Genomic DNA, 22,905 nt, shown 5'->3' on the forward strand with positions numbered 1-22,905 from the left:
TGGTTCTATTTAAAGTCATGTTCTCACATTGTTCCGAGAACCTTAAGAAATAGTGTTCTTCTGTGGGTATTTCAGTACTTCAGCATAACGTTCCCTACAGGTTTCCTCATGGTTCTACTTCAAGTTATGTTCTCAGATTGTTCCGAGAGCTCTAAGAAAACTTTCATTAGAAACCACAAAATAACTTTAGTAACGTTCAGAGAATGTTGTTTATAAATATAAATATTCATTCCATTTTCAGCCTCAACAAAACTCTCTCGATCCTCTTTCTTGTTAAGTATGTTCAGGTGTGTAGGCCACGCCCACTAATTGGCTACACCTGATCTTAATGATGGCTTGTTTCCTTTGAAATGGGGTCTGTTTGAATAGAACATAATTAACAGATTGGTATGAGTGAAAAAAAAATGGCATGCTAGCTCTGTCCTGGTGGATCAAAGCAAATAAATGTCCTTGTGTCTGTATCTGTGCTTGGAGTTCTACTAAACGAGCAGTGTTATTAGCAGTCTTATTGATACGATCTCAGAACATTATTACATTTCCTTCAAATAAACTATCATTTCCATTCTCGGAAGGTTCATAAAACCTTTCAGGGAACTATAGTAAAACTTTCCCAGAACCTCCCTGCAACCTAAAAATAAATGTTACCAGAACAGGTGAAATGTTCTACTTCCGTTCTCAGAACGTTTAAAAAACGTTCCATTTTAACTGTCTGGAAACTTATAGCTTCATTCCTAGAACCAATGGGAAACCAAAAACGTACTTTCCCACAACTTACAAGGAACTAAATGTGCTAGCTGGGAAGGGCAAGCGTGTAGGGTAGAGTGAAGTTTAAGCTAAAATATGGGGACCATTTGTAGAGATGAGAGTCTGTATTCTTTATTGTTCCTGGAGTTCACTGATCTAAAATATATACTGAACAGAAATATAAACGCAACATGAAACAATTTCAAAGATTTTAATGAGATTTTAATGAGTTACAGTTCATGTGCCACTACCGTTCAAAAGTTTGTGGACACTTAGAAATGTCCTTGTTTTTGAAAGAAAAGCACATTTTTGGTCCATTAAATAACATCAAATAGATCAGAAATACAGTGTAGACATTGTTACTGTTGTAAATGACTATTGTAGCTGGAAACAGATTTTCTCATGGAATATCTACATGGGCGTACAGAGGCCCATCACTTCTGTGTTCCAATGGCAAGTTGTGTTAACTAATCCAGGTTTATCATTTTAAAAGGTTAATTAATCATCAGAAAACCCTTTTGCAATTATGTTAGCACAGCTGGAAATGGTTGTTCTGATTAAAGAAGCAATAAAACTGGCCTTCTTTAGACTAGTTGAGTATCTGGAGCATCAGCATTTGTGGGTTCGATTACAGGCTCAAAATGGCCAGAAACAAACAAATTTCTTCTGAAACTCATCGGTCTATTTTTGTTCTGAGAAATGAAGGCTGTACCATGTGAGAAATTGCAAAGAAACGGAAGATTTCGTACAACGCTGTGTACTACTCCCTTCACAGAACAGCGCAAACACATTTTAGAGTGGCCTTTTATTTTCTCCAGCACAAGGTGCACCTGTGTAATGATCATGCTGTTTCATCAGCTTCTTGATATGCCACACCTGTCAGGTGGCTGGATTATCTTGGCAAAGGAAAAATGCTCAGGGATGTAAACACATTTGTGAACAACATTTTGGAGAAATAAGCTTTTTGTGGGTATGGAACATTTCTGGGATATCTTATTTCAGCTCATGACACACTTTACATGCTGCGTTCATATTTTTGTTCAGTATAATTATCTCGTCGGTGAGGGCCAAGGTCTTTCATCGTGTTGCCTTCACTCATCAAACTTGAGCATACCCTGTTTTTTCATCGCTTTGGTACTGTTTTCACAAGCTTGATTTCACAGTACAAAACTCAAAACAGATCATCATTAAGGCTGTTTATCCAAAAATGTAAGCACATGTTCAATTGACTAGGTACAACACACAATCATGCAGTAAATGTTTTCCCAAACCTGATCAGTGTTTCATGTAGTAATACCTTTCATGTAAAGCACTTGCCTTTCACAATGCAATGCTCACAATACTTTCATGTGATTCTCTTCTCATTTGTTAAATTACATTTTCATAAGGGCCCAGATACAGACACAGGAGGCAGAGGGCTCAAGTCTCTGATATTTATTAGTATCCAAGGGGCAGGCAAGAGAAAGGTCGTGGACAGGAAAAAGATCATAACAAGGTCAGAGTCCAGGAGGTACAGAGTGGCAGGCAGGCTCGAGGTCAGGGCAGGCAGTATGGTCAGGCAGGTGGGTTCAGAGTCACGGCAGGCCAGGGTCAAAATTCGGAGGACTAGCAAAGAGAGATAAGAAAAAGCAGGAGCACAGAAAAACACACAAATTGACAAGACAAACGGGGACCACCGGAATAAATACCCAGGGACTAATGGGGAAAACGGGTGACACCTGGAGGTGGGTGGAGACAATCACAAACACAGGTGAAACAGATCAGGGTGTGACAATTTTTACCATCACTGATTTTAATGGTTAATCACTTAACTGTTTGGTAAACCTATTATTTTTAAAACAATAATTGATTTATTTATTAATCATTTTTTTGCATGTAAATCTTGGTGGGGCAAACTCCCCCATTTTTTTTAATGCGTGCCAGCAAAGCCACTACACAACACTAAACAGTACATTAATTGCACTATAATGGTGACAAACGGTGCCCTCAATCTATTAGGGCCAAACATAAAGCTGTCCCAACAGCAGAGCTTTCTTTTCAGCACCATGGAGTGAATCCTTACCACTGGCTGTCAGCGGAGCCTTGTCTGGCAACGAAACAGTTCATTCAGCCTCATTTACTGCCTTTAAAAAAACATAGCTGATATGGCTGACTTGCTTTTAAATAAATTTGGTTTCTACTGAAAATTGAGATGTACAAACTATGACATAAGGGTTCGACAATCAGTCATTTCAATTAAGACATTAAGAGCGAGCTAGGATGGATGTAGTCTATTTTTTTCAGCACTTTTGAAATGTACAGCAACAGAATTCAGAACATGGGCTGTTCTTACAATATTCTCCCTGTACACCAAGTCAGAACCGTAGGATAAATAAAGGGGGCATATAAGCAGACGATGAAGCTCTTACAATATTCAGTGATTACATTTCTCTAAAACAGGCTATAGGCTACATGTGCACCACCAAGGCAGAACAGTAGGCTAAGTTATGAGGGGAAAAGGGACCAAATTATTAGGGTGAGGCACATGGGCTACTAACAGCTTACTACACAACATACACTTAGTATTACTTTATTAGCTACAGTATACATATATCCGGGGCCTATTACATAATTTATGATGCAGCATACAATATGTTTTTGAACTCACCTTGTTGTGCTGTGCTCACTTGGAACAAATGTCATCAAAGTCTGTCATTCTCTGGAGTTATAGTGCTTTCTTGACAACTGGGAACTCGGGGAACAAAACAAGGTCGAATCATGACGTCAGTGATCTTCATATCAGAGCTCTAGAAAAAGTTCCCAAGTTGGATGACGTATTTGAAAACGTATTTTCCCAGTCGGAGCTAGTGTTTTTTCAGAGTTGTCTTGAAGTCTGAGATTTCCCAGTTCTGAGTTTCCAGTTGTTTTGAACGCGGCAGAAGTCATGCTGGACAGCATGGCCAATGTATTCAAACTTTTCTGGCCCATGGTGTTGAATGTTTATCCTTTTAAGCTTATCTTCATATGACAAGGATTGAAAATGATTTTTGCCAGTAGATTGTTGACATGGTTCATGTGATGACTGCTTGTCTAGCGTGCTAGCTAAGATTTAGAAATCATGATGCTATGATCAGTCCAATCAAAGCTACGGTAGATGTAACATGATTTGACGTAATTTAATCTCTGGCCAATGAACTGGTGCCTTCTTGGATGGGCACTTCTAATGTAACTCTGTGGCAGCACCCAAGGGGCTTGAATTTTCAAGCTCTCCCCGTAGATTCTGAAATGACGTAGTCTCCATGAGTAGCAGAACACTGAGCCAGTCACGAAGCGACTAGAGAACATTGCCAATCCCGATGCTCTGTATTTTCTACTGGCTGCCCTACCACCACAGAAAGCACTGAGCTAGAATGAAACACCTGCATTTTGGAGCTGCCTAACTCAAGAAAGCAAAAAAGAGACCATGTTTGTCTGCTAAATTATTAACTCAATGATCTGTTGACAGTATACTCTGTTCTACCCTCAGAATTGACCGTGACCGTGAGCTGACCGACCAGCAGGAGTGGGCCGTGGTGGAAACGGTGAGGCACAGAAATGACATACGGCTGTCCAAAATAAATCAGGCCATTTAGGAGAACGATGACACTTTTGCCCATGTGGCATTCATCAGTCTACCAACAATCGCCTGCCTTTTGAAGAGGCACCAGATTTTCTATAAAACACTTACCTGATGCCTTTTGAGAGAAACAACGGGCCGAGTATGTTTAGGTACAGCACTATGTACTGTATTACTGTTACTATTTGATGCACATGCTACTTCACAATATCATATTGGAACTATACTGTAAAAATAACTAACCAAAATATATTTTTAGAGGGTGATGGCGCTTGATGCTGCTGTGAACCACCACAAGTATATCTTTGTTGATGAAGTGGGATTCAACCTGGCCAAAACTCGGTGCTGTGGGCGGAACCTCATCGGCAAACGGCGACAATCCAAGTGCCTGGACAATGTGGGGGAAACATCTCCATGTGCTCTACTATCTCTGAAGATGGTGTGGTAGGATGTAGGCCATTACTTGGATCCTACAATGCTTCACACCACATTGTGTTTCCCAATGACAGTGAGCAGGCCTGTCAAGGTGAAAGGGTCCTCCCCTATGTCATTGTGTGGGATAATGTCAGGTTCCACAATTATGTTGTGTTTTGGTGACTAAACCAATGTTTTCATTACATTTCACAAGAAACTTAACGGTTGAATCAATGGTTGTGTGGTGAGAGATGTTGAATGAATGCACAATGACAGGTTTTGAATGAAAGACTGGCTGCGTTACAAGTGTGACCAGTTTTGTACTAAGAGTTGTGAACATGTACCACATACTTAAAAAAAATAGTAACAAAGAAATTCAAAAACTATAGTGATTACTAAGGAAGGAGGAAAGAGAGGATGCACTGTAAAACGATTGGATCAAAGCCCATTTGCAAGGCTAAAGCATCAGCAAATGGGCTTGTAGGGGAGGCTACAGTGAAGCCAGCAGTTCGAAGATCAAGATTTAGCTGGGTGTGTGCATTTTGTGTGTGTGTGTGTGTATGGAGATGTGTGTGTGCACATGTTGTGTATTTGTATTTGCATACGTGTGTGTGTGTGTGTATGCAGGCATGTGTGTACGTGTGTGTGTTGTGTGTTATTATTTGCATAACTTTGTGTGTGTGCACCCATACAGATACTGTAAGTGTGTGTGTGCGTGCATGCACGTGTAAACGTACGTGCTTGTGTCCACGCTGGCATAGACAGAGGAGAGGGCAGCATGCATGTTCACTCAGGTACCACTCCGGTGGTATTTATCCCTCTTCATTTGTGTGGAATCCAGCGTATTACCCCCAAAGTGTTTCCATCTGGATGTGCTTTGGAACTCCCATTTGAACTCAATGTGTGTTCTGAGAGAGTGCTAGAAACTCTAACCAAAGCTCGTGTTCTGTTTCTAATTCCGCTTTGATATTCATGAGCTCTGAATTTGGAACAATCGTGATCAGTTGGCGGATGTATGGCAAGGAAAATGCCACCCAAGGCTTAAAATCCTCTGGAATACAGTAAGTTAGAAATGCTGCTCACTGATGATGGAATAGCTTGTGTGTTTGTGTCTGCTTCGGTTGGATACGATCTGTCTTTTGCAGTGTATATATTATGAACAAGATCTGGTTTGAAGTGGATGATGAGTTGTGCTTTGTAATGCTACTACCACTACCACAGCATTCATCAAGACTGAAAATACTGTGCACATTGTCACCTAAAATGTATTACCACGAGTTTGTTCAGCATGGGGCAACATTACAGAATGTTCAGATAATCTGTTGTACAACATACACTACCGTTCAAAAGTTTGGGGTCACTTAGAAATGACCCCAGTGTCTGTGTTCTTTGCCCATCTTAATCTTTTATTTTTATTGGCCAATCTGAGATATGTATTTTTCTTTGCAACTCTGCCTAGAAGGCCAGCATCCCGGAGGCCTGTTCACTTTTGACGTTGAGGCTGCTAGTTGAGGACTTGAGGCATCTTTCTCAAACTAGACACTAATGTACTTGTCCTCTTGTTCAGCTGTGCACCGGGGCCTCCCACTCCTCTTTCTATTCTGGTTAGAGCCAGTTTGCGCTGTTCTGTGAAGGTACACAGCGTTGTATGAGATCTTCAGTTTATTGGTAATTTCTTGCATGGAATAGCCTTCATTTCTCAGAACAAGAATAGACTGACAACAAATGCTGATGCTCCAGATACTCAACTAGTCTAAAGGCGGCCAGTTTTATTGCTTATTTAATTAGGACAACAGTTTTTAGCTGTGCTAACATCATTGCAAAAGGGTTTTATAAGGACATTTCTAAGTGACGCCAAACTTTTGAACGGTAGCGATTCTTATACAGTATGGAATCATTTCAGCTCTAACCTGTAGCAAATTGTGGGGGTACAATACATTGCATTCATTACATATCTGTAATGTTCTGAACATTTCATCTCACTGAACAAGATTGATGATAATGTTGCCTGGGGTGGAAATTCACAGTAGAGTTAAGTGGAGTTCAACGATTTGTGAGTGAAGAAAAACCAAATATAGATGTATAATGCCAGTGGATATTACAGGGATATTGAGTAATTGAGTTGTCAGTTTCAATTATCATCAGTGAATAGTTCCTTTTGCCCTTAATAAAGGCTGATGTAAGGTTCGTTTTGCGCTACACTCCCTATGCTAGAATATGGGAAGCACAGGGAACAATGGAAGTGGTAGTGTTTGGACTTTTACGCCAGGGGGCACTGTCGCTCCAGGCAATTCAGCCGCTCATTGGTTTTCTGTATAATAGACTAACTTGGTAGGAAAATGAGGCTCAAAGCATCCGTCAGTTTTGCCACTCCAAACTCTATCCAAGGCTATGGGGTTGAAAGACCTAAGCACTGTACCTAGGTATGTGTATGTGCGTATATGTATATATGTGTATGTATGTACTTATTGTATATTTTTTAGCTCTGTCACCTGTAGCATTGCTCATTCTTTTGAGCCCAGGGTTCAACACAAGGCAATGATTCAACTTCCACTGTCATAAAAAACACGTAGTCTCTCTTGTAAAATATATGTTATCCCAATAACAACCTTTATAAAGGTTGAATGAAAAATGTATGATATAGACATTGATATTTATCCTCTGTTCAATTCAAATGTTCAGTTTGCTTTAAATATTGGGAATTTGGAGTCCGCGACATCATGAAAGTCTTGAACACGTCCATCAACCAGTTGTAAGCCTTATGGATGCTTCCTCATAACTACTAGTGTTGTCTATTGACAGAAGGGGAGTCCAACCTTGCTATACAATGAGTGGTCGTGTTAAAGGTTAAGGGTGAGTCTGTAAGTACAGTGGAATTCAATATCCTCTCCAAATATTAAATGGATGTTGCTTCTATTGAACTTGAGAATTAAACTTCTAATTGGTAGTGGGTGTTACAAGGCTTATACAGTGCCTTCGGAAAGTACTCCGACACGCTGACTTATATCACATTTTCTTACGTTACAGGGTTATTCTAAAATGTATTAAATATTTTTTTTACCCTTATCAATCTACACACAATACCCCATAATGACAAAGTAAAAACTGTTTTTTAGAAATGTTTGCTAATTTATTAAAAATGAAAAAATGAAATATTACATTTGACTAGTCTCCCAGTCCCTGCCTAATTGGTAGAGCGCTGCAGAGATGGTTGTCTTTCTCGAAGGTTCTCCCATCTCCACAGAGGAACTCTAGAGCTATGTCAGTGATCATCGGGTTCTTGTTCACCTCCCTGACCAAGCCCTTCTCCCCAGATTGCTCAGTTTAGCCAGGCGGCCAGCTCTAGGAATAGTCTTGGTGGTTCCAAACTTCTTTCATTTAAGAATGATGGAGGCCAAGGTGTTCTTGGGGACCTTCAATGCTGCAGAAATGTTTTGGTACCCTTCCCCAGATCTGTGCCTCGACACAATCCTGTCTCAGAGCTCTACGGACAATTCCTTCGACCTCATGGCTTGGTTTTTGCTCTGACATGCACCATCAATTGTGGGACCTTATATAGACAGGTGTGTGTGCCTTTCCAAATAATGTCATTATGGGGTGTTGTGTGTAGATTGTGTAGAGTTTTTTTTTTCTTTCAACCATTTTAGAATAAGGCTGTAACGTAACAAAATATAGAAAGAGTAAAGGGGTCAGAATACTTTCAGAAGGCACTGTATATATGAGATACATTTTCTAAGTCAAGTGTGGCTTTTATGTACCCTTCCAATCACACAAACACGGACACTCTGTGAAAGTGTATGGTCGCTAAAGTTCCATCATATAATTCATATTGTTTTTTCTATTTTTTCTCTTTTTTTGAGGATGTAAATACCAAACACACTAGTTCATTGGACCACAATTAACAAGAAGCATCAATAGCATATAGGATAACCCGGGGCAGTGCTTTTTCCGCATAAGACATCCCTATTGCCTTACATTGTCTTGATATGTGTCTCTTTCTCAATGTAACGTGATACCTAAATGAGTTCTAATACACACATACACAAACAGGTTCATTGCAATGTTCCCATGGGGTCAAACTGTGCACTTTGAGTTGAAAAGCATCCCCTTTGGGTCACCCTTGACACATCCATTCTATTCGCTATTCACACACACACACACACACACATGCACGCACACACACACACACACACACACATCCTCCCCCTTCCTCCCACTCCGAACCCCTGTGGCCCTATATACCCATCTCCTAATTGGTTCATTATTCCCAGGGAGAGAGGGACGGGTGTGTGTGTGTGTGTGTGTGTGTGTGTGTGTGTGTGTGTGTGTGCGTGCGTGTGGATGTGTCCCTCTCCTGCCCAAGGCAAACAAGGAGTCTCAATTCAGTCCCTGTCCCAACGCCGGCGGGGGAAGTTGGGGTAAGGGGGGGACAAAAGGGGGCACGGGGGCCCTTTCTCAGCGGGTCCGTTGACACCAATAAATCCCTGCCACTTCCTCTCCGGTGTGCCGGGGTTATGTTAGGAATGTCCTGGCCCTATTGTGCGCCGGCTCACTCTGTTTTTGGTAAACCGTCACTAGGCATTCTCCAGCCCCTGTGTTCAGCCTATTGCCCCTCGTCCTCACACATTGGAATAAACACACACACACACTTTCTCATATACACACACCCACACATTAGAATAAACACACACACACACTTTCTCGTGTCCTTGCACAGATTGGAATAAGCACATCAGTCCATGAACGGATCCAGCATGCTCACATGAACGATCCCAGCATGCTCGCATGAACGGACCCAGCATGCTCACATGAACGGACCCATCATGCTCACATGAACGGACCCAGTATGCTCACATGAACGGACCCAGTATGCTCGCATGAACGGACCCAGCATGCTCACATGAACGGACCCAGTATGCTCACATGAACGGATCCAGCATGCTCACATGGACGGACCCAGCATGCTCACGTGAACGGACCTAGTATGCTCACGTGAACGAACCCAGCATGCTCACATGAACGGACCCAGCATGCTCACGTGAACGGACCCAGCATGCTCACGTGAACGGACCCAGCATGCTCACATGAACGGACCCAGCATGCTCACATGAACGGACCCAGCATGCTCACATGAACGGACCCAGTATGCTCACATGAACGGACCCAGCATGCTCACGTGAATGGATCCAGCATGCTCACGTGAACGGACCCAGTATGTTCACATGAACGGACCCAGTATGCTCACATGAACGGACCCAGCATGCTCACGTGAACGGACCCAGTATGCTCACGTGAACGGACCCAGTATGCTCACATGAACGGACCCAGTATGCTCACATGAACGGACCCAGCATGCTCACATGAACGGACCCAGTATGCTCACATGAACGGACCCAGCATGCTCACATGAACGGACCCAGTATGCTCTCATGAACGGACCCAGTTTGCTCACGTGAACGGACCCAGCATGCTCACGTGAACGGGCCCAGCATGCTCACGTGAACGGGCCCAGTATGCTCACATGAACGGACCCAGCATGCTCACATGAACGGACCCAGTATGCTCTCATGAACGGACCCAGTTTGCTCACGTGAACGGATCCAGCATGCTCACGTGAACGGACCCAGCATGTACACATTCTAACACCTGCCTTCTTCTAGGGTGTTATTTACCTTTTCATACAGTCAGAAGTGTGTCATGAATCATTCTATCGTGAAATATGTGGTGCATACACAGTCTCACATACTTGGTGCGCAGACACACACACAGACACACACACAGACACACACACACACACACACACACAAGAGGTTGCAAAACTCCACAAGCGAGAGGTTTGATTTGTTGTTTGGGCGGTGTACACATGTTTCGGAGCGAGGCGCCATCATGGCCTAAAAAACTATTAGGCTCTGTAAATACACACTGTGGCGAAGGTAAACATTCTCGGCATGCCAACCATGCACACAGAGGGGCACTGGGAGACAGCCGAGGTATGGAGAGGGCGTAGGGAGGGGCGTAGGGAGGGGAGGACTGGACGACTTCACTTAACTGCAATCAGGAGCCGAGAGAAGGATATGTAACATATACAATCTAATGGAGGAAAACTGAAGTGTGTAGCCTATATCTATCTGCCCCCAGCCTGAAGCAGTCTTGTTGGACTTGAGTGGGCTGGTAAACAACTTAGACGGTGGTTTCCAAAGTACCTGTGTTTGTCGTTAGAATTATGGGAGGTGATTAAATTGAATCCTGAGGAACACAGAAAAACACCTTACGTGTGTTATTGTGTGCTGGTGGTAAGTGTTAATGTTGAGATGATGAGGTTGTCAAACATCAGACGTTGTGTGTGTGTCCATACATACAGTGGGGCAAAAAAGTATTTGGTCAACCACCAATTGTGCAAGCTCTCCCACTTAAAAAGATGAGAGAGGCCTGTACAGGTACACTTCAACTCTGACAGACAAAATGAGAAAAAAAATTCCAGAAAATCACATTGTAGGATTTTTTATGAATTTATTTGCAAATTATTGTGGAAAATAAGTATTTGGTCACGTACAAACAAGCAAGATTTCTGGCTCTCACAGAACTGTAACTTCTTCTTTAAGAGGCTCCTCTGTCCTCCACTCGTTACCTGTATTAATGGCACCTGTTTGAACTTGTTATCAGTATAAAAGACACCTGTCCACAAGATCTCACCCCGTGGGGTCAAAATGATCACAAAAACGGTGAGCAAAAATCCCAGAACCACACGGGGGGACCTAGTGAATGACTTGCAGAGAGCTGGGACCAAAGTAACAAAGCCTACCATCAGTAACACACTACGCCGCCAGGGACTCAAATCCTGCAATGCCAGAAGTGTCCCCCTGCTTAAGCCAGTACATGTCCAGGCCCGTCTGAAGTTTGCTAGAGAGCATTTGGATGATCCAGAAGAAGATTGGGAGAATGTCATACGGTCAGATGAAACCAAAATATAACTTTTTGGTAAAAACTCAATTCGTTGTGTTTGGAGGACAAAGAATGCTCAGTTGCATCCAAAGAACACCATACCTACTGTGAAGCATGGAGGTGGAAACATCATGCTTTGGGGCTGTTTTTCTGCAAAGGGACCAGGACGACTGATCCGTGTAAAGGAAAGAATGAATGGGGCCATGTATCGTGAGATTTTGAGTGAAAAACTCCTTCCATCAGCAAGGGTATTGAAGATGAAACGTGGCTGGGTCTTTCAGCATGACAATGATCCCAACACACCTCCTGGGCAATGAAGGAGTGGCTTCGTAAGAAGCATTTCAAGGTCCTGGAGTGGCCTAGCCAGTCTCCAGATCTCAACCCCATAGAAAATATTTGGAGGGAGTTGAAAGTCCATGTTGCCCAGCAACAGCCCCAAAACATCACTGCTCTAGAGGAGATCTGCATGGAGGAATGGGCCAAAATTCCAGCAACAGTGTGTGAAAACCTTGTGAAGACTTACAGAAAATGTTTGACCTCTGTCATTGCCAACAAAGGGTTTATAACAAAGTATTGAGAAACTTTTGTTATTGAGCAAATACTTATTTTCCACCATAATTTGCAAATAAATGTATTAAAAATCCTATAATGTGATTTTCTGGATTTTTTTCCCCATTTTGTCTGGCATAGTTGAATTGTACCTATAATGAAAATTACAGGCCTCTGTCATTGCCAACAAAGGGTATATAACAAAGTATTGAGAAACTTTTGTTATTGACCAAATTACAGGCCTCTCTCATCTTTTTAAGTGGGAGAACTTGCACAATTGGTGGCTGACTAAATACTTATTTGCCCCACTGTATGTGTGGTTGCGTGCGTGCCTATTTTACAGGTCCCACATTGTCTGTTGCTTCACAGTTCAAAAACCTCATTTTTAGACCGTGTAAACGTTTGTGTGATTTGATGGGGAACCGAATGTCTCTTTTTTGGTTGCTTGAGGCAACAGAGGGGATGTCTATAGTGGTAAAGTGCCTATACATTTACAACTTAGAGTCAAACACCAGACAGCCACTAGGTTCACTAAACACTCACAGCTCCATTAACTTTTATACTGTTTTTAAGCCCTGACTGGAGAAAACATGATAAAGGCAAAATGTTGACGTTTTCTATGTTCTGGGAGTAACCGTGGAAACAGAGCATGGTGTATGTCCTATTCCCAGGCAGAAAGCCACTTCGCATGGCTCCAGACACAACGGCTATTTTTAGCCCTTTCCTTTTGGCTTACGCTATCTGTTACATCTAACAAGAGTTTAAATAGAGAAGTCACTGAGCGTGACTGAGGAAACCTGACTCTGGCTCTAAGTATCTGATAAAAATGTATATAAGATCAACATGTGAAAAGCAGCTCACGTCTGATTTTTTTGATGGAACCTCCTCGACTAGGCATCAGTGGTTTGGTAATGTAAGAGAAGTGTGCACTTTGAGCTTTGAGGACATGAGAATACAGGGTGCCCCCCCCCCCCCCCCTCCACACACTTTTTCCTTTATAGTGTACAACTTTTGACCAGGACCCATATGGCCCCGTTCAAAAGTAGTGCAATATCTAGGGAATAGGGTGCCGTTTGGGACATATACACAGAGATGTTATAGTGTTTTCTACAGTCTTAGTCAAGAGATGGCTATTTGTAAATGGTTAGTATAGAAGACATATCAGGTTGGTACACATGAGATACACAAAAGTAGTCCTACTTTTTCTGTATGCATGGTCCCACTGCTCACAGACGTCATTTTCCACATCTATTCCATGTTGGTTCAACGTAATTTCATTGAAATGACTTGGAAACAGCGTTGACTCAACCAATGTGTGCCAAGAGTGGAGCTGTGTGTTCTTTGAAGTCATGGTGTGCTACTCAAATGGCTTTAGAAAGACCAACATGCATGTTGTTGTGAGTAGAACCTGAACTTTTTCCTACCAAAGTGACTCGGGAAATCTTTCCTGAGTACCAACTGGAGGTATACAGTAACAATGTGAACGTGAAGAGAGGAGAACATGTTAAATAAACAGCCTTACAACACATACAGCAACACATTTCAACTCTGTGAGTGAATGCCATCATTTGATGGTTGGGGTCTCAAATGAACGGCATATGGTGGCTCAGAGACAGGGACCTCATCCAAAGACCACCAGGAAGTGAGTTCTAGATCTGGGAAACCTGCACATCCAGACATAAATACACACACATGCAGTCATACTACACACACGCACCTATACCCAGATCTCACCCAATGCACACACACACATACCACACTCACACATCTTAAACTTAAACACATACACAATCTACACTAACTTTAACGCACATATACTACACACATATACACATACTGCGCCAGCACTACTTTTGAACAGGGCCGTATGGGTACTGGGTACGGTTTCCTGGTCAGGGCGGAATTCCGCTCAAACCCTCAGACGGCGGAAGTGGTGCATTCGGTATCAGCATCTCCTCATCCTTTCCCATCATCTTCCCTCCGTATTTCTTCCCTCTTTTCTCCGTCTAATAACCTGTCATCATCAATAACCTCAGGACTGCTGACTCACAAGCTTCTACACCCATGGTTTTGGGGGTTACAGACTTTGTCTCTGTGTCTCTCTCCCTGTCTCCAGCCAAAGCCACACTAGAGACTAGGGAGTGTGTGTGTGAGTGTCAGGTAGGAGTGGCAGTGGCTTCAGGCCCTCAGTTCTTTGGAGTCTCTGGAGATGGACCAGGATGTCCAGAGCACTCCACACCGCCTCCTACAGGACCTACGCAGTGCTGCCCAGGACCTCATGACCCACATGATCATCCCGGTCAGCCAGGTCAGCATCCATCCATCCATCAACTATTGCTTATTATCACTGGATAAGCATTGTAGATCCTGAGCCTTCCAAAAAATAAATGTGTGTATGTGTGTGGTGTGAACCAGCATCAACACATCCCCATCACTCACGACTGCAGCTATAAGTTATCATGAACATTTCGTTAATATGATGATGGGCCTCATAATTTAGCTGTCCTTATCATTATTGTGTCAACTCCACTCATAGTTAATTTAACAATCCCCAAGCCGAAATGATTAAATTGCCTGTATGTGGATTATGAGAGAGAGAGAGCGAGAGAGAGAGCGAGAGAGAGAGAAAGAGAGACAGAGACAGAGACAGAGAGAGACAGAGAGAGAGCGAGAGAGAGAGAGCGAGATCAGAGAGAGAGAAAGAGAGAGAGAGAGAGAGAGAGAGAGAGAGAGAGAGAGAGAGAGAGAGAGACTGAGAGAGAGACTGAGAGAGACAGAGAGAGAGACAGAGAGATCAGAGAGAGAGAGAGAGAGAGACAGAGAGACAGAGAGAGAGCGAGAGAGAGAGAGATCAGAGAGAGAGAGAGAGAGAGACAGAGAGAGACTGAGAGAGAGACTGAGAGAGAGCGAGAGAGAGAGAGAGATCAGAGAGAGAGAGAGAGAGAGAGAGAGAGAGACAGAGAGAGAGAGACCGAGAGAGAGAGACAGAGAGAGAGACAGAGAGAGAGAGAGAGAGAGACTGAGAAATGTTTTACAGTCGTATTAATCTCAGGCATAAATCCTGGGCCCATTTCACAAATTGTCTCAGAGGAGTGCTGGTCCAGGATCAGTTTTGCCCTTTAGATATGGGTTTCCCAAGCCTCTCCTTGGGGCCCCTCAGACATTTCACATTTTAGTTTTAACCCTAAACTGGCACACTTGGTTCAATTAGTCAAAGGCTTGATGATTAGTTGACTAATTGAACCAGGTGTGTCAGTTTAGTATTAAAGCAAAAAAATGTGAGAGGCTCCCGAGTGGCGCAGCTGTCTAAGGAACTGCATCGCGGTGCTAGAGGCGTCACTACAGACCCTGGTTTGCTCCTGGGCTGTATCACAACCGGCAGTGATCGGGAGTCCCATAGGGCAGCTCACAATTGGCCCAGTGTCGTCCGGGTTAGGGGAGGGTTTGGCTGAGGGGGCTATACTTGGCTCACCGCGCTCTACCGACTCCTTGTGGCATGCCGGGCGCCTGCAGGCTGACCTCGATCGTCAGGTGAACGGTGTTTTCTCCGACACATTGGTGTGGCTGCCTTCCGCGTAAAGCGGGGGTTGTTAAGAAGCGCATTTTGGCGGGTCATGTTTCGGAGGACGCTTGACTCGACCTTCGCCTCCCGAGCCTGTTGGGAAGTTGCAGCGATGAGACAAGATCAAAATTGGGGAGAAAAAAGGGGTGGAATACAACAATAAAAAAGTTCAACATCTCGAGGGACCCAATGAAAGAGTTGGGAAACCCTGTATTAGGACTGACGTGACCCTAGATCGGCACTCTGAGATGCTTTATGAATACGGGTTCTGGATATTTATGGGACGGTTTCCTGGACTAAAAACCTAGATGGTTTCCTACTGCTGGGACTCTTCATTGACAGTGCTTTTGAGTCCATTGAAACTAGACTTTTCTGGGTCTGGGAAAGTTGCCCTATAAAACACCAACATCTCAGGCAGAATTCAGTATGATGGAGAAACTGTACCGTTGATCAACAGTGACTGTAGAGTGGTAAAAAGCTGATACTCACCAAGGAACGTGTTTCATTCATGTCAAGTTCCTCCTGTCAGCCCTTAGGATTTCCATTGAACTTGACAAAAGATGTTCATGTCTTGTTATAGAGTGTTATGTAAAATAACATACTTCATGGGTAGCCTACAGGTCATTTAGGTGTGTGGGTGTTGAACCATTGACATAGTATGGCATTCCACTAGACTAGGCATATACAGAACCTGTCTATACTCAGCCAGATGCATTGTTAACTCCAGTGCACTATCTGGCAAGGCCCAATGTAAGGTGCCCATTGAGGTTTGTAGCAAAGGGTTCAGAACCCCTGTGTTGTTCGTGGTTGGCTAGCACGTTTTCCCCACATACACGCGTCATACATTCCATGGTCGCAATTCGTTCCATCGTGCGCAACTCGATAGGGAAACAGGGAGGGCCAATGTACTGTATCCCTTGGTGAAAATGTAAAAATGACACTCAGATCCAACTGTTTTCTATAACTATTGGAATAGCACTTTTTTATGATGGAATAGCAAGATTTCAGACATAAAGTAGTTAACACAAAATCCCTGCATAATATGTGTTTTTAACATGAACTAATAAACACGTGCGTAATTTCTGTTTTTCATATGAACTCCAAGTTTATTGCATATGATCTGTCTTCCGGGGGCATGCTTTTCTAGGGGATGCACACCTTACATTTGGGGAGGTATATACATTCTACATATCAATTATATGAAATAACAAGGGAACTGGAGTCATGGCACAGACGAATCCAAACGAACAGCTCCAGAATGCCAGACAGCGCACCTAGCTCGACGGAGTCATTGCGGCGTATTACCTTTCACACGCTTCTAAAATATACTCCGGGCAGAGCCTGAAAGGGTTACTGTTTTCCAAAGTGCTTCATTCTGCACAGTCGAGAGGGGGCGGCTGAGTGGCGCCGCCGAGTCAGAGACGCAGTTTCCAAAACCCCGAGACATCATCAAGAAAGAAGCTGACAGTAAGGAAAGCAGCTCCCCTCTTCCGCTGGCATATTGCCGCTCTCCTCTCCTTACAAAATCCCTTCAGTATATCTGTCACAATAACCGTGTGGCATGTGTCAAATCCATCTCAGCCCGCGAAGACACACATCACTTAAAGGCGCACAATATGTTTTTTTCCGGGAGTTATACAGCTCTAGTTTTGGAACATTTGGTCATGTTCTAAACACTGGGTAATGGCGACTGTTTAAGTCGTTGATTGTATTTAAAGAATAATATAAACACCATAAAATCCCTACTTGGAGTAAATGAGTCGTTGCTTGATTTCATTGAGTAATTCCATGCGTGTCTAGGGCGCTTTAATTGACCATATCTCTTTAACTTGCAGACAGCTCAGCCGCTCTCAAATTAATAGTCTGGTAACGTCAAAAACAGTTGACCATTGTTTAATGGTCTTTGTTTTTTTCGAATGCTGTCATAGGGCTTGAATAGGCGCCTGTCTGCTCTACCTCAACACAACCCCCCGTAGAACTGTGTGTAGCAGAGCTTCCAGTGAATAGCACAGACACAGACGCCCCTGGCTTGCCGTATACCCCGCCATTTCATCATCGGACACCGTCTGAAATGTCTGAATCATATTTTACAGTTCTGTTAATTAACACCTTGGATCCGAGAAATTAGCATTTGCGTGAGGGGATAGATATGCAACGGCTCTCTTCTCCGCTGGCTCAAACAATGAATGCCAGTTCTGTCGAGGCGTTTTAGGTGTGTTGCGCATTAGTTACACAACATAGTAAATCACCCGTTTCTAAAATCACAGTGACAGCGTGGAGCGTTTGTAACGTCCCCCTCCGGATTCATTTCAGCTCGGACTTACTGTGCATTTAGCAACTCCATTCCACTCCACACACGCCCCCTTGGACAGGGACACACTTTATAAGCAACTTGCTCGACATTTATACATGTTGAAAATATTGACTTTATTGCTAAAACGTGTAACCATAACATGTACACTGATATGTTAACAATTTTATTTAAAAAAAAATGAAATATTCAAGTAGACATCTCCCATAATTTCTGGTATACTCTGCTATTTTCTCTGCTTATGTTCTATACTCACAATCGTTAAAGTAATAAATAAACCGTACAGATTTGTTTTTTCTACAATATTCCAAAAGCTGAGTTCACGCCTTTATATATATATATATATATATATATATATATATATATATATATATATATATATATATATATATATATATATATATATAAATAAATATATATATATCCTCAACTTTCATTTGAATTATTATTGATATTAATATCATACAAAAACTCTAGGCAGCATTGCAGTGAAATAACAGTCAGCATCAATGTTCAGTTGAAAAAAGTGAACTTCTTGGAGAAGTTATATGCGTTCCATCTTACATTTTTCATAAAAAATAAAAGCTCTTCTTTCTGAAGTGCTTGTGTTCATCCAAAAACACGTTTCAGGGATGAAATAAAATATGGTCCTGTTCATTAACAAAAAATAGCTGCATCTTTCTTAAATATGTACAATGTTGGCATTTTAATTCAAATGCGATATAAAAAAATAGATTCGCTATGGTGCCCACCTCTGTTCAGAGTTTACAGTGCAATAGAAACCGCATATTTCCAATCCACTTCCCAACCCTTCTACTTCCATTGAAACTCAGCAAGAGCACTTACACTCTGAGATGATTGGGTATTGCACCGGTATCCACGTACAATATTTCTGTCTTAAAAACCCTTGACAATACCACCGGAGAAAAGTCTTGGTGATTGACTTGGTAGGTTTGCAAAACATCCCCTCGGGGAAGGAACAAGATCGCTCATTGAAGCAGTTTCCCTCCTTGATGTAGCGTGGCCAGAACCTCACGCCCAAATCCTTCCAGGTATACACCACCGGACAGTGCGTATACGTCCACAACCACTGCAGAAATTTCCTGCGAGCTTTCTTTCCCAATTTTACCCGCTTCCCGTAGGGGGACTCTGAGATATCCAGTTTTTTAATCTCGTTTGGCATGGGTCCTTGCAGTTTCATCTGGGTGTCTTGTACGGAGAGATTCACCAGCATGGGCGAGCTGATGGACATAAAGTTGGGATCAAAGTTGCTGCCAAGCTTTTTCCGCAGAGTCCTCTCGGCCAAGTCCTGTTCCCGGGGGTCGTATTCCGGGTCGGAGTCCTCCTTGAGGACTGGCACGGGAAGATGCTCGCTGGGCGAGGGGCGCAGGCGTAGATAATGTTGCGAATCTCCAAGGTGAATGGATACCAGTACATAAACTAGTAGCGTCTTTGAGAAGGCCATATTTATATTGTTTGCGTAAAGGCTATTCTGGTGTATTAGCCTAAATATTTATTGATTTTCACAGCTACTGTGCTCTTTGACATGAGTAGCCGGGGGCTTCATAAATAGTTGAAGTAGACGAGCAAGATGATACTTTTAATAGACCACGTCGGGTTTGAATGACGTTTCTTTTTTAGGGATCCTTAGCAATATGCCTCTTACGTTTGCTTGCTGATGCAATCTTGTAGAACGCAAAGGGTGTCTCTTCTTTGTAAAAAATAAATAAGTACAAATTTTCGGCTCAACCAAAACAGCACAAAACAAAACGGAAAAACTAAATTCACCCACTCTCCCGTGTCACTATTTTCCCCACATGCACTTTGGGTTGATTGTGGTTGTCATGGTCACGCCAGGGACACTCAAAGCGACTGCGAATTGTCTAGACTGGATGACAGTGGCTGAGGCGAGTCACATGGAATGATGATTTTATAAAGATCCGCTTTCCCAGAGACAAAATAGATCCAGAGCGCCCCGATAGAGAGGGGTGCACAAAAGAGTAGCCTACCTCACCAACTTTTACATTTCACCGTTCCGGCAATGACGGTTGTCTTGGCCAATGTTATTTTTACGCATGACTTTTATAAACGTGGCTTCGTTCAACTTTGCTTGGCGCGCTCAGGTTTGAGAAAGTCCAAACGCAAGCGCAGAATCCATGGAGTGAGAGGTGTCCTGTGACTCCAGTGCGATATTCCAACCTTCTGCTTGGAGTCTTAGGACCTTGCTGAAATTGTCCATGCGTATTCAGATGTCTTCTCTTTGGCAAAACGCACCACTGTAGTCTCCCACACCTATGCAAGCTGAACCATTTATCGGTCCTGTTGAAAAGGTCTATCCAAACCAAAATGCAGATTTACCTCTAAAAAACAAAATTATACTCCTCCAGGACGCAGTTTTTTTTTTTTTTGCGTACAAAAAGTAACAAAAGAAGTCACATCTTAATATAAACTGACGCGAATAAAATGCATATCAAACGCAAAAGGGTAACACGCCAGTTTAAGTTCACTTCAATTTGATGTTTCTTTTCACCTCGATGACATCGGTGATTTCTCCACGAATATCAAAAAGAGCCACCGCCGTTGCATGGTTGAATCAGTCCGAGTTCTGCCTTCTTTTGCACGGTCAGTGTTTGCGGTAATTCCTGGGGGAGAATCTTTACTCCTTTGAAAGCTGGTACAGTTCTACTACTTACTCGATCCTACTTTAGGAGGTCTGAGACTTGGCGCTGAGCGTCTCTTTGCTTAGGCACACTGTGTGTGAGTGTGCCTGTTGCGAGCGGTGCTCAATCCCAAATTAAATATCCCCCCTCCGACAGTACAAAGTGTCAGCGGGTCCTGCCCACCACTGCCACTTTCCCTATGATTGACAGCACCCCTCGGCCCCCTCTCCTCACAGAACGCGAGAAATATCGGCCACAATCAGACTATCCACAGGGTCCTAAAGAAACTGATTTATCATCGAGAGACACAATATATCCTAAACTGTGATGTAGCCACATATTTTGCTTTCTCCCCCATATAAAATAGTAATAAGCAGTCTCCTCACATTGCAATCTGCATGTCTCTCCTCATATTTAGGTAACTTGTGCGCAACGACTATCTTGCTGCAACGCTCTCGAGTTAATATGTTCAATACGCTGTCAGTATTTCATTGAAGTACTGAAGTGTTTCCCAGTTTATAACATTCCCGAGAGAAGGGTGGGAAACGTTTAGTAGCATGTATGAGGGGTCTAACTGAAAACGAGCGTCACATTCCACCTTTGTTCATGAGGACCTCTGTCTGCACACAGGAATTCGCTGTTTGAACTTTGGGGTCACAAAATAAGCGCGCAATTAAAGCTTTAAATGGTCATGGATAGCCTTACTAAACGTAACCTTTATCATGCTGACTAACCGCAGTGATTAGAGTATCATGGATGCTTGAGCCTCAAACGTTGGTTTCAGTTGAATATATGTGGCTGTCAATAATGCAACTGATATGGAGAAACTGATGTAATTTGTAGGCCTAATGATGCGTAATCAGGCCTTTATAAACGAATGTTGATGCCACTGACATTATCTTACTATCAACACAGTCACTTGTCATTAATACCTAATTAGCCGTTTTTAGAGGCGCTTTATGCTTGGTCAATCAAATGTAACATATTTTGGAATAGTGTTCAATACTTCACCTTTTGACGCATACACTCATAATACAATATTTTTGTGTTGTGGCTATTTGATAAGTATCGTTTGTATTGTCTTTTGTCATTTCCAAACTTAGATTGTTGTAACTGTGCTCTGTATACAGTGGATAGACAGACTGATTTGTGTTTGCGACAGGGTACTTGCTCTTATAGTGGTCACTAGGGGGCGTCGATCCAGCGTGCAGGAATCCCAGGATTGTTTGCCTCATTCTTATCAATCAATCATATATGTCATTACAATGTGATAACAAGTCTTTGTTTACTAACTTCCATATTTGTAGCATCTTCTCCATCTAAAGAAAATTGGATAGAGAATTTGATTCAAAGCATACTTTGATTCATGTTTTTTTGTTTGTTTTTTGGGCCAATTAACCCTAATTATCTTGTCAATGATTGTTTCTGTGTTAGATATATGGATATACATTGAGGTAAAGCATGGAGCTTCTAAGAAAATAACACTTTTTATTCTAAACTAAGATTAAAGAAGAAAAAATGTATTTGAAATGATGTTATTATTAAGAGTGTTATGGGGAGTTGTGTAAGAACTCACAGCAGTATAATTTACCCTCTAGCGCTAAACCCTGTAACCTCTCTAGTCATCATGCAGTAGCTGTCTAGCTTGCTAATGACTAGGAAACAGTTAGCAGTAGGGGACCTGGGCTGACCTGGGCTGGCTACTGTAGACCCTGCTATTGTCCAGCGGCAGCCCCCCCTGACAGGGAGCAGGGAGTCCAAGGGAGGACAGGGGAACCCAGCGAACACAGCTTCCCATCTTCTCATCTTCCCATCCCCTTTATGCCGGCCAGACCAGCGCCAAGCCCTCCGGCTAATTACCTAGGATAAAGAGAGGACCGGAGAGGACTGGGGGGACTGGTGTTGGTGGGGGGGGGGGGGGGGGGGGGGGGCAGTCAGGAGAGGGAAAGGAGGAGGGTTGTAGTGGGGGATTGGGGAGAGGCAGGAGGAGGGAGGAGGGCGGCAGCAAGCAACAGGGGGACACGGCGGTAGCAGTTTGCTGTGGAATGGCTAATTAAATGATGTGATAAAGGGCCGGGCTCGCTTTAACGAAGCCCTCCAAGCCTGACAAGGGGGGTCGAGTGTGTGA

General features: G+C 43.0%; 1 protein-coding gene across 1 annotated transcript; it reads right to left on the minus strand.

Annotated features, from left to right (window-relative positions):
- Window positions 1-18,526: 18,526 nt before the first annotated feature.
- On the minus strand, window positions 18,527-21,225 carry LOC110498801 (noggin-2). The gene has a single exon (XM_021575430.3). The coding sequence runs from the start codon at window positions 19,580-19,582 to the stop codon at window positions 18,947-18,949; it is 636 nt and encodes a 211-aa protein (XP_021431105.1). The 5' UTR covers window positions 19,583-21,225; the 3' UTR covers window positions 18,527-18,946.
- Window positions 21,226-22,905: the final 1,680 nt, after the last annotated feature.

Source organism: Oncorhynchus mykiss, chromosome 20 (genome assembly GCF_057628025.1).
Source record: "Oncorhynchus mykiss isolate SJ-2025 chromosome 20, ASM5762802v1, whole genome shotgun sequence".
NCBI lineage: Eukaryota > Metazoa > Chordata > Actinopteri > Salmoniformes > Salmonidae > Oncorhynchus > Oncorhynchus mykiss.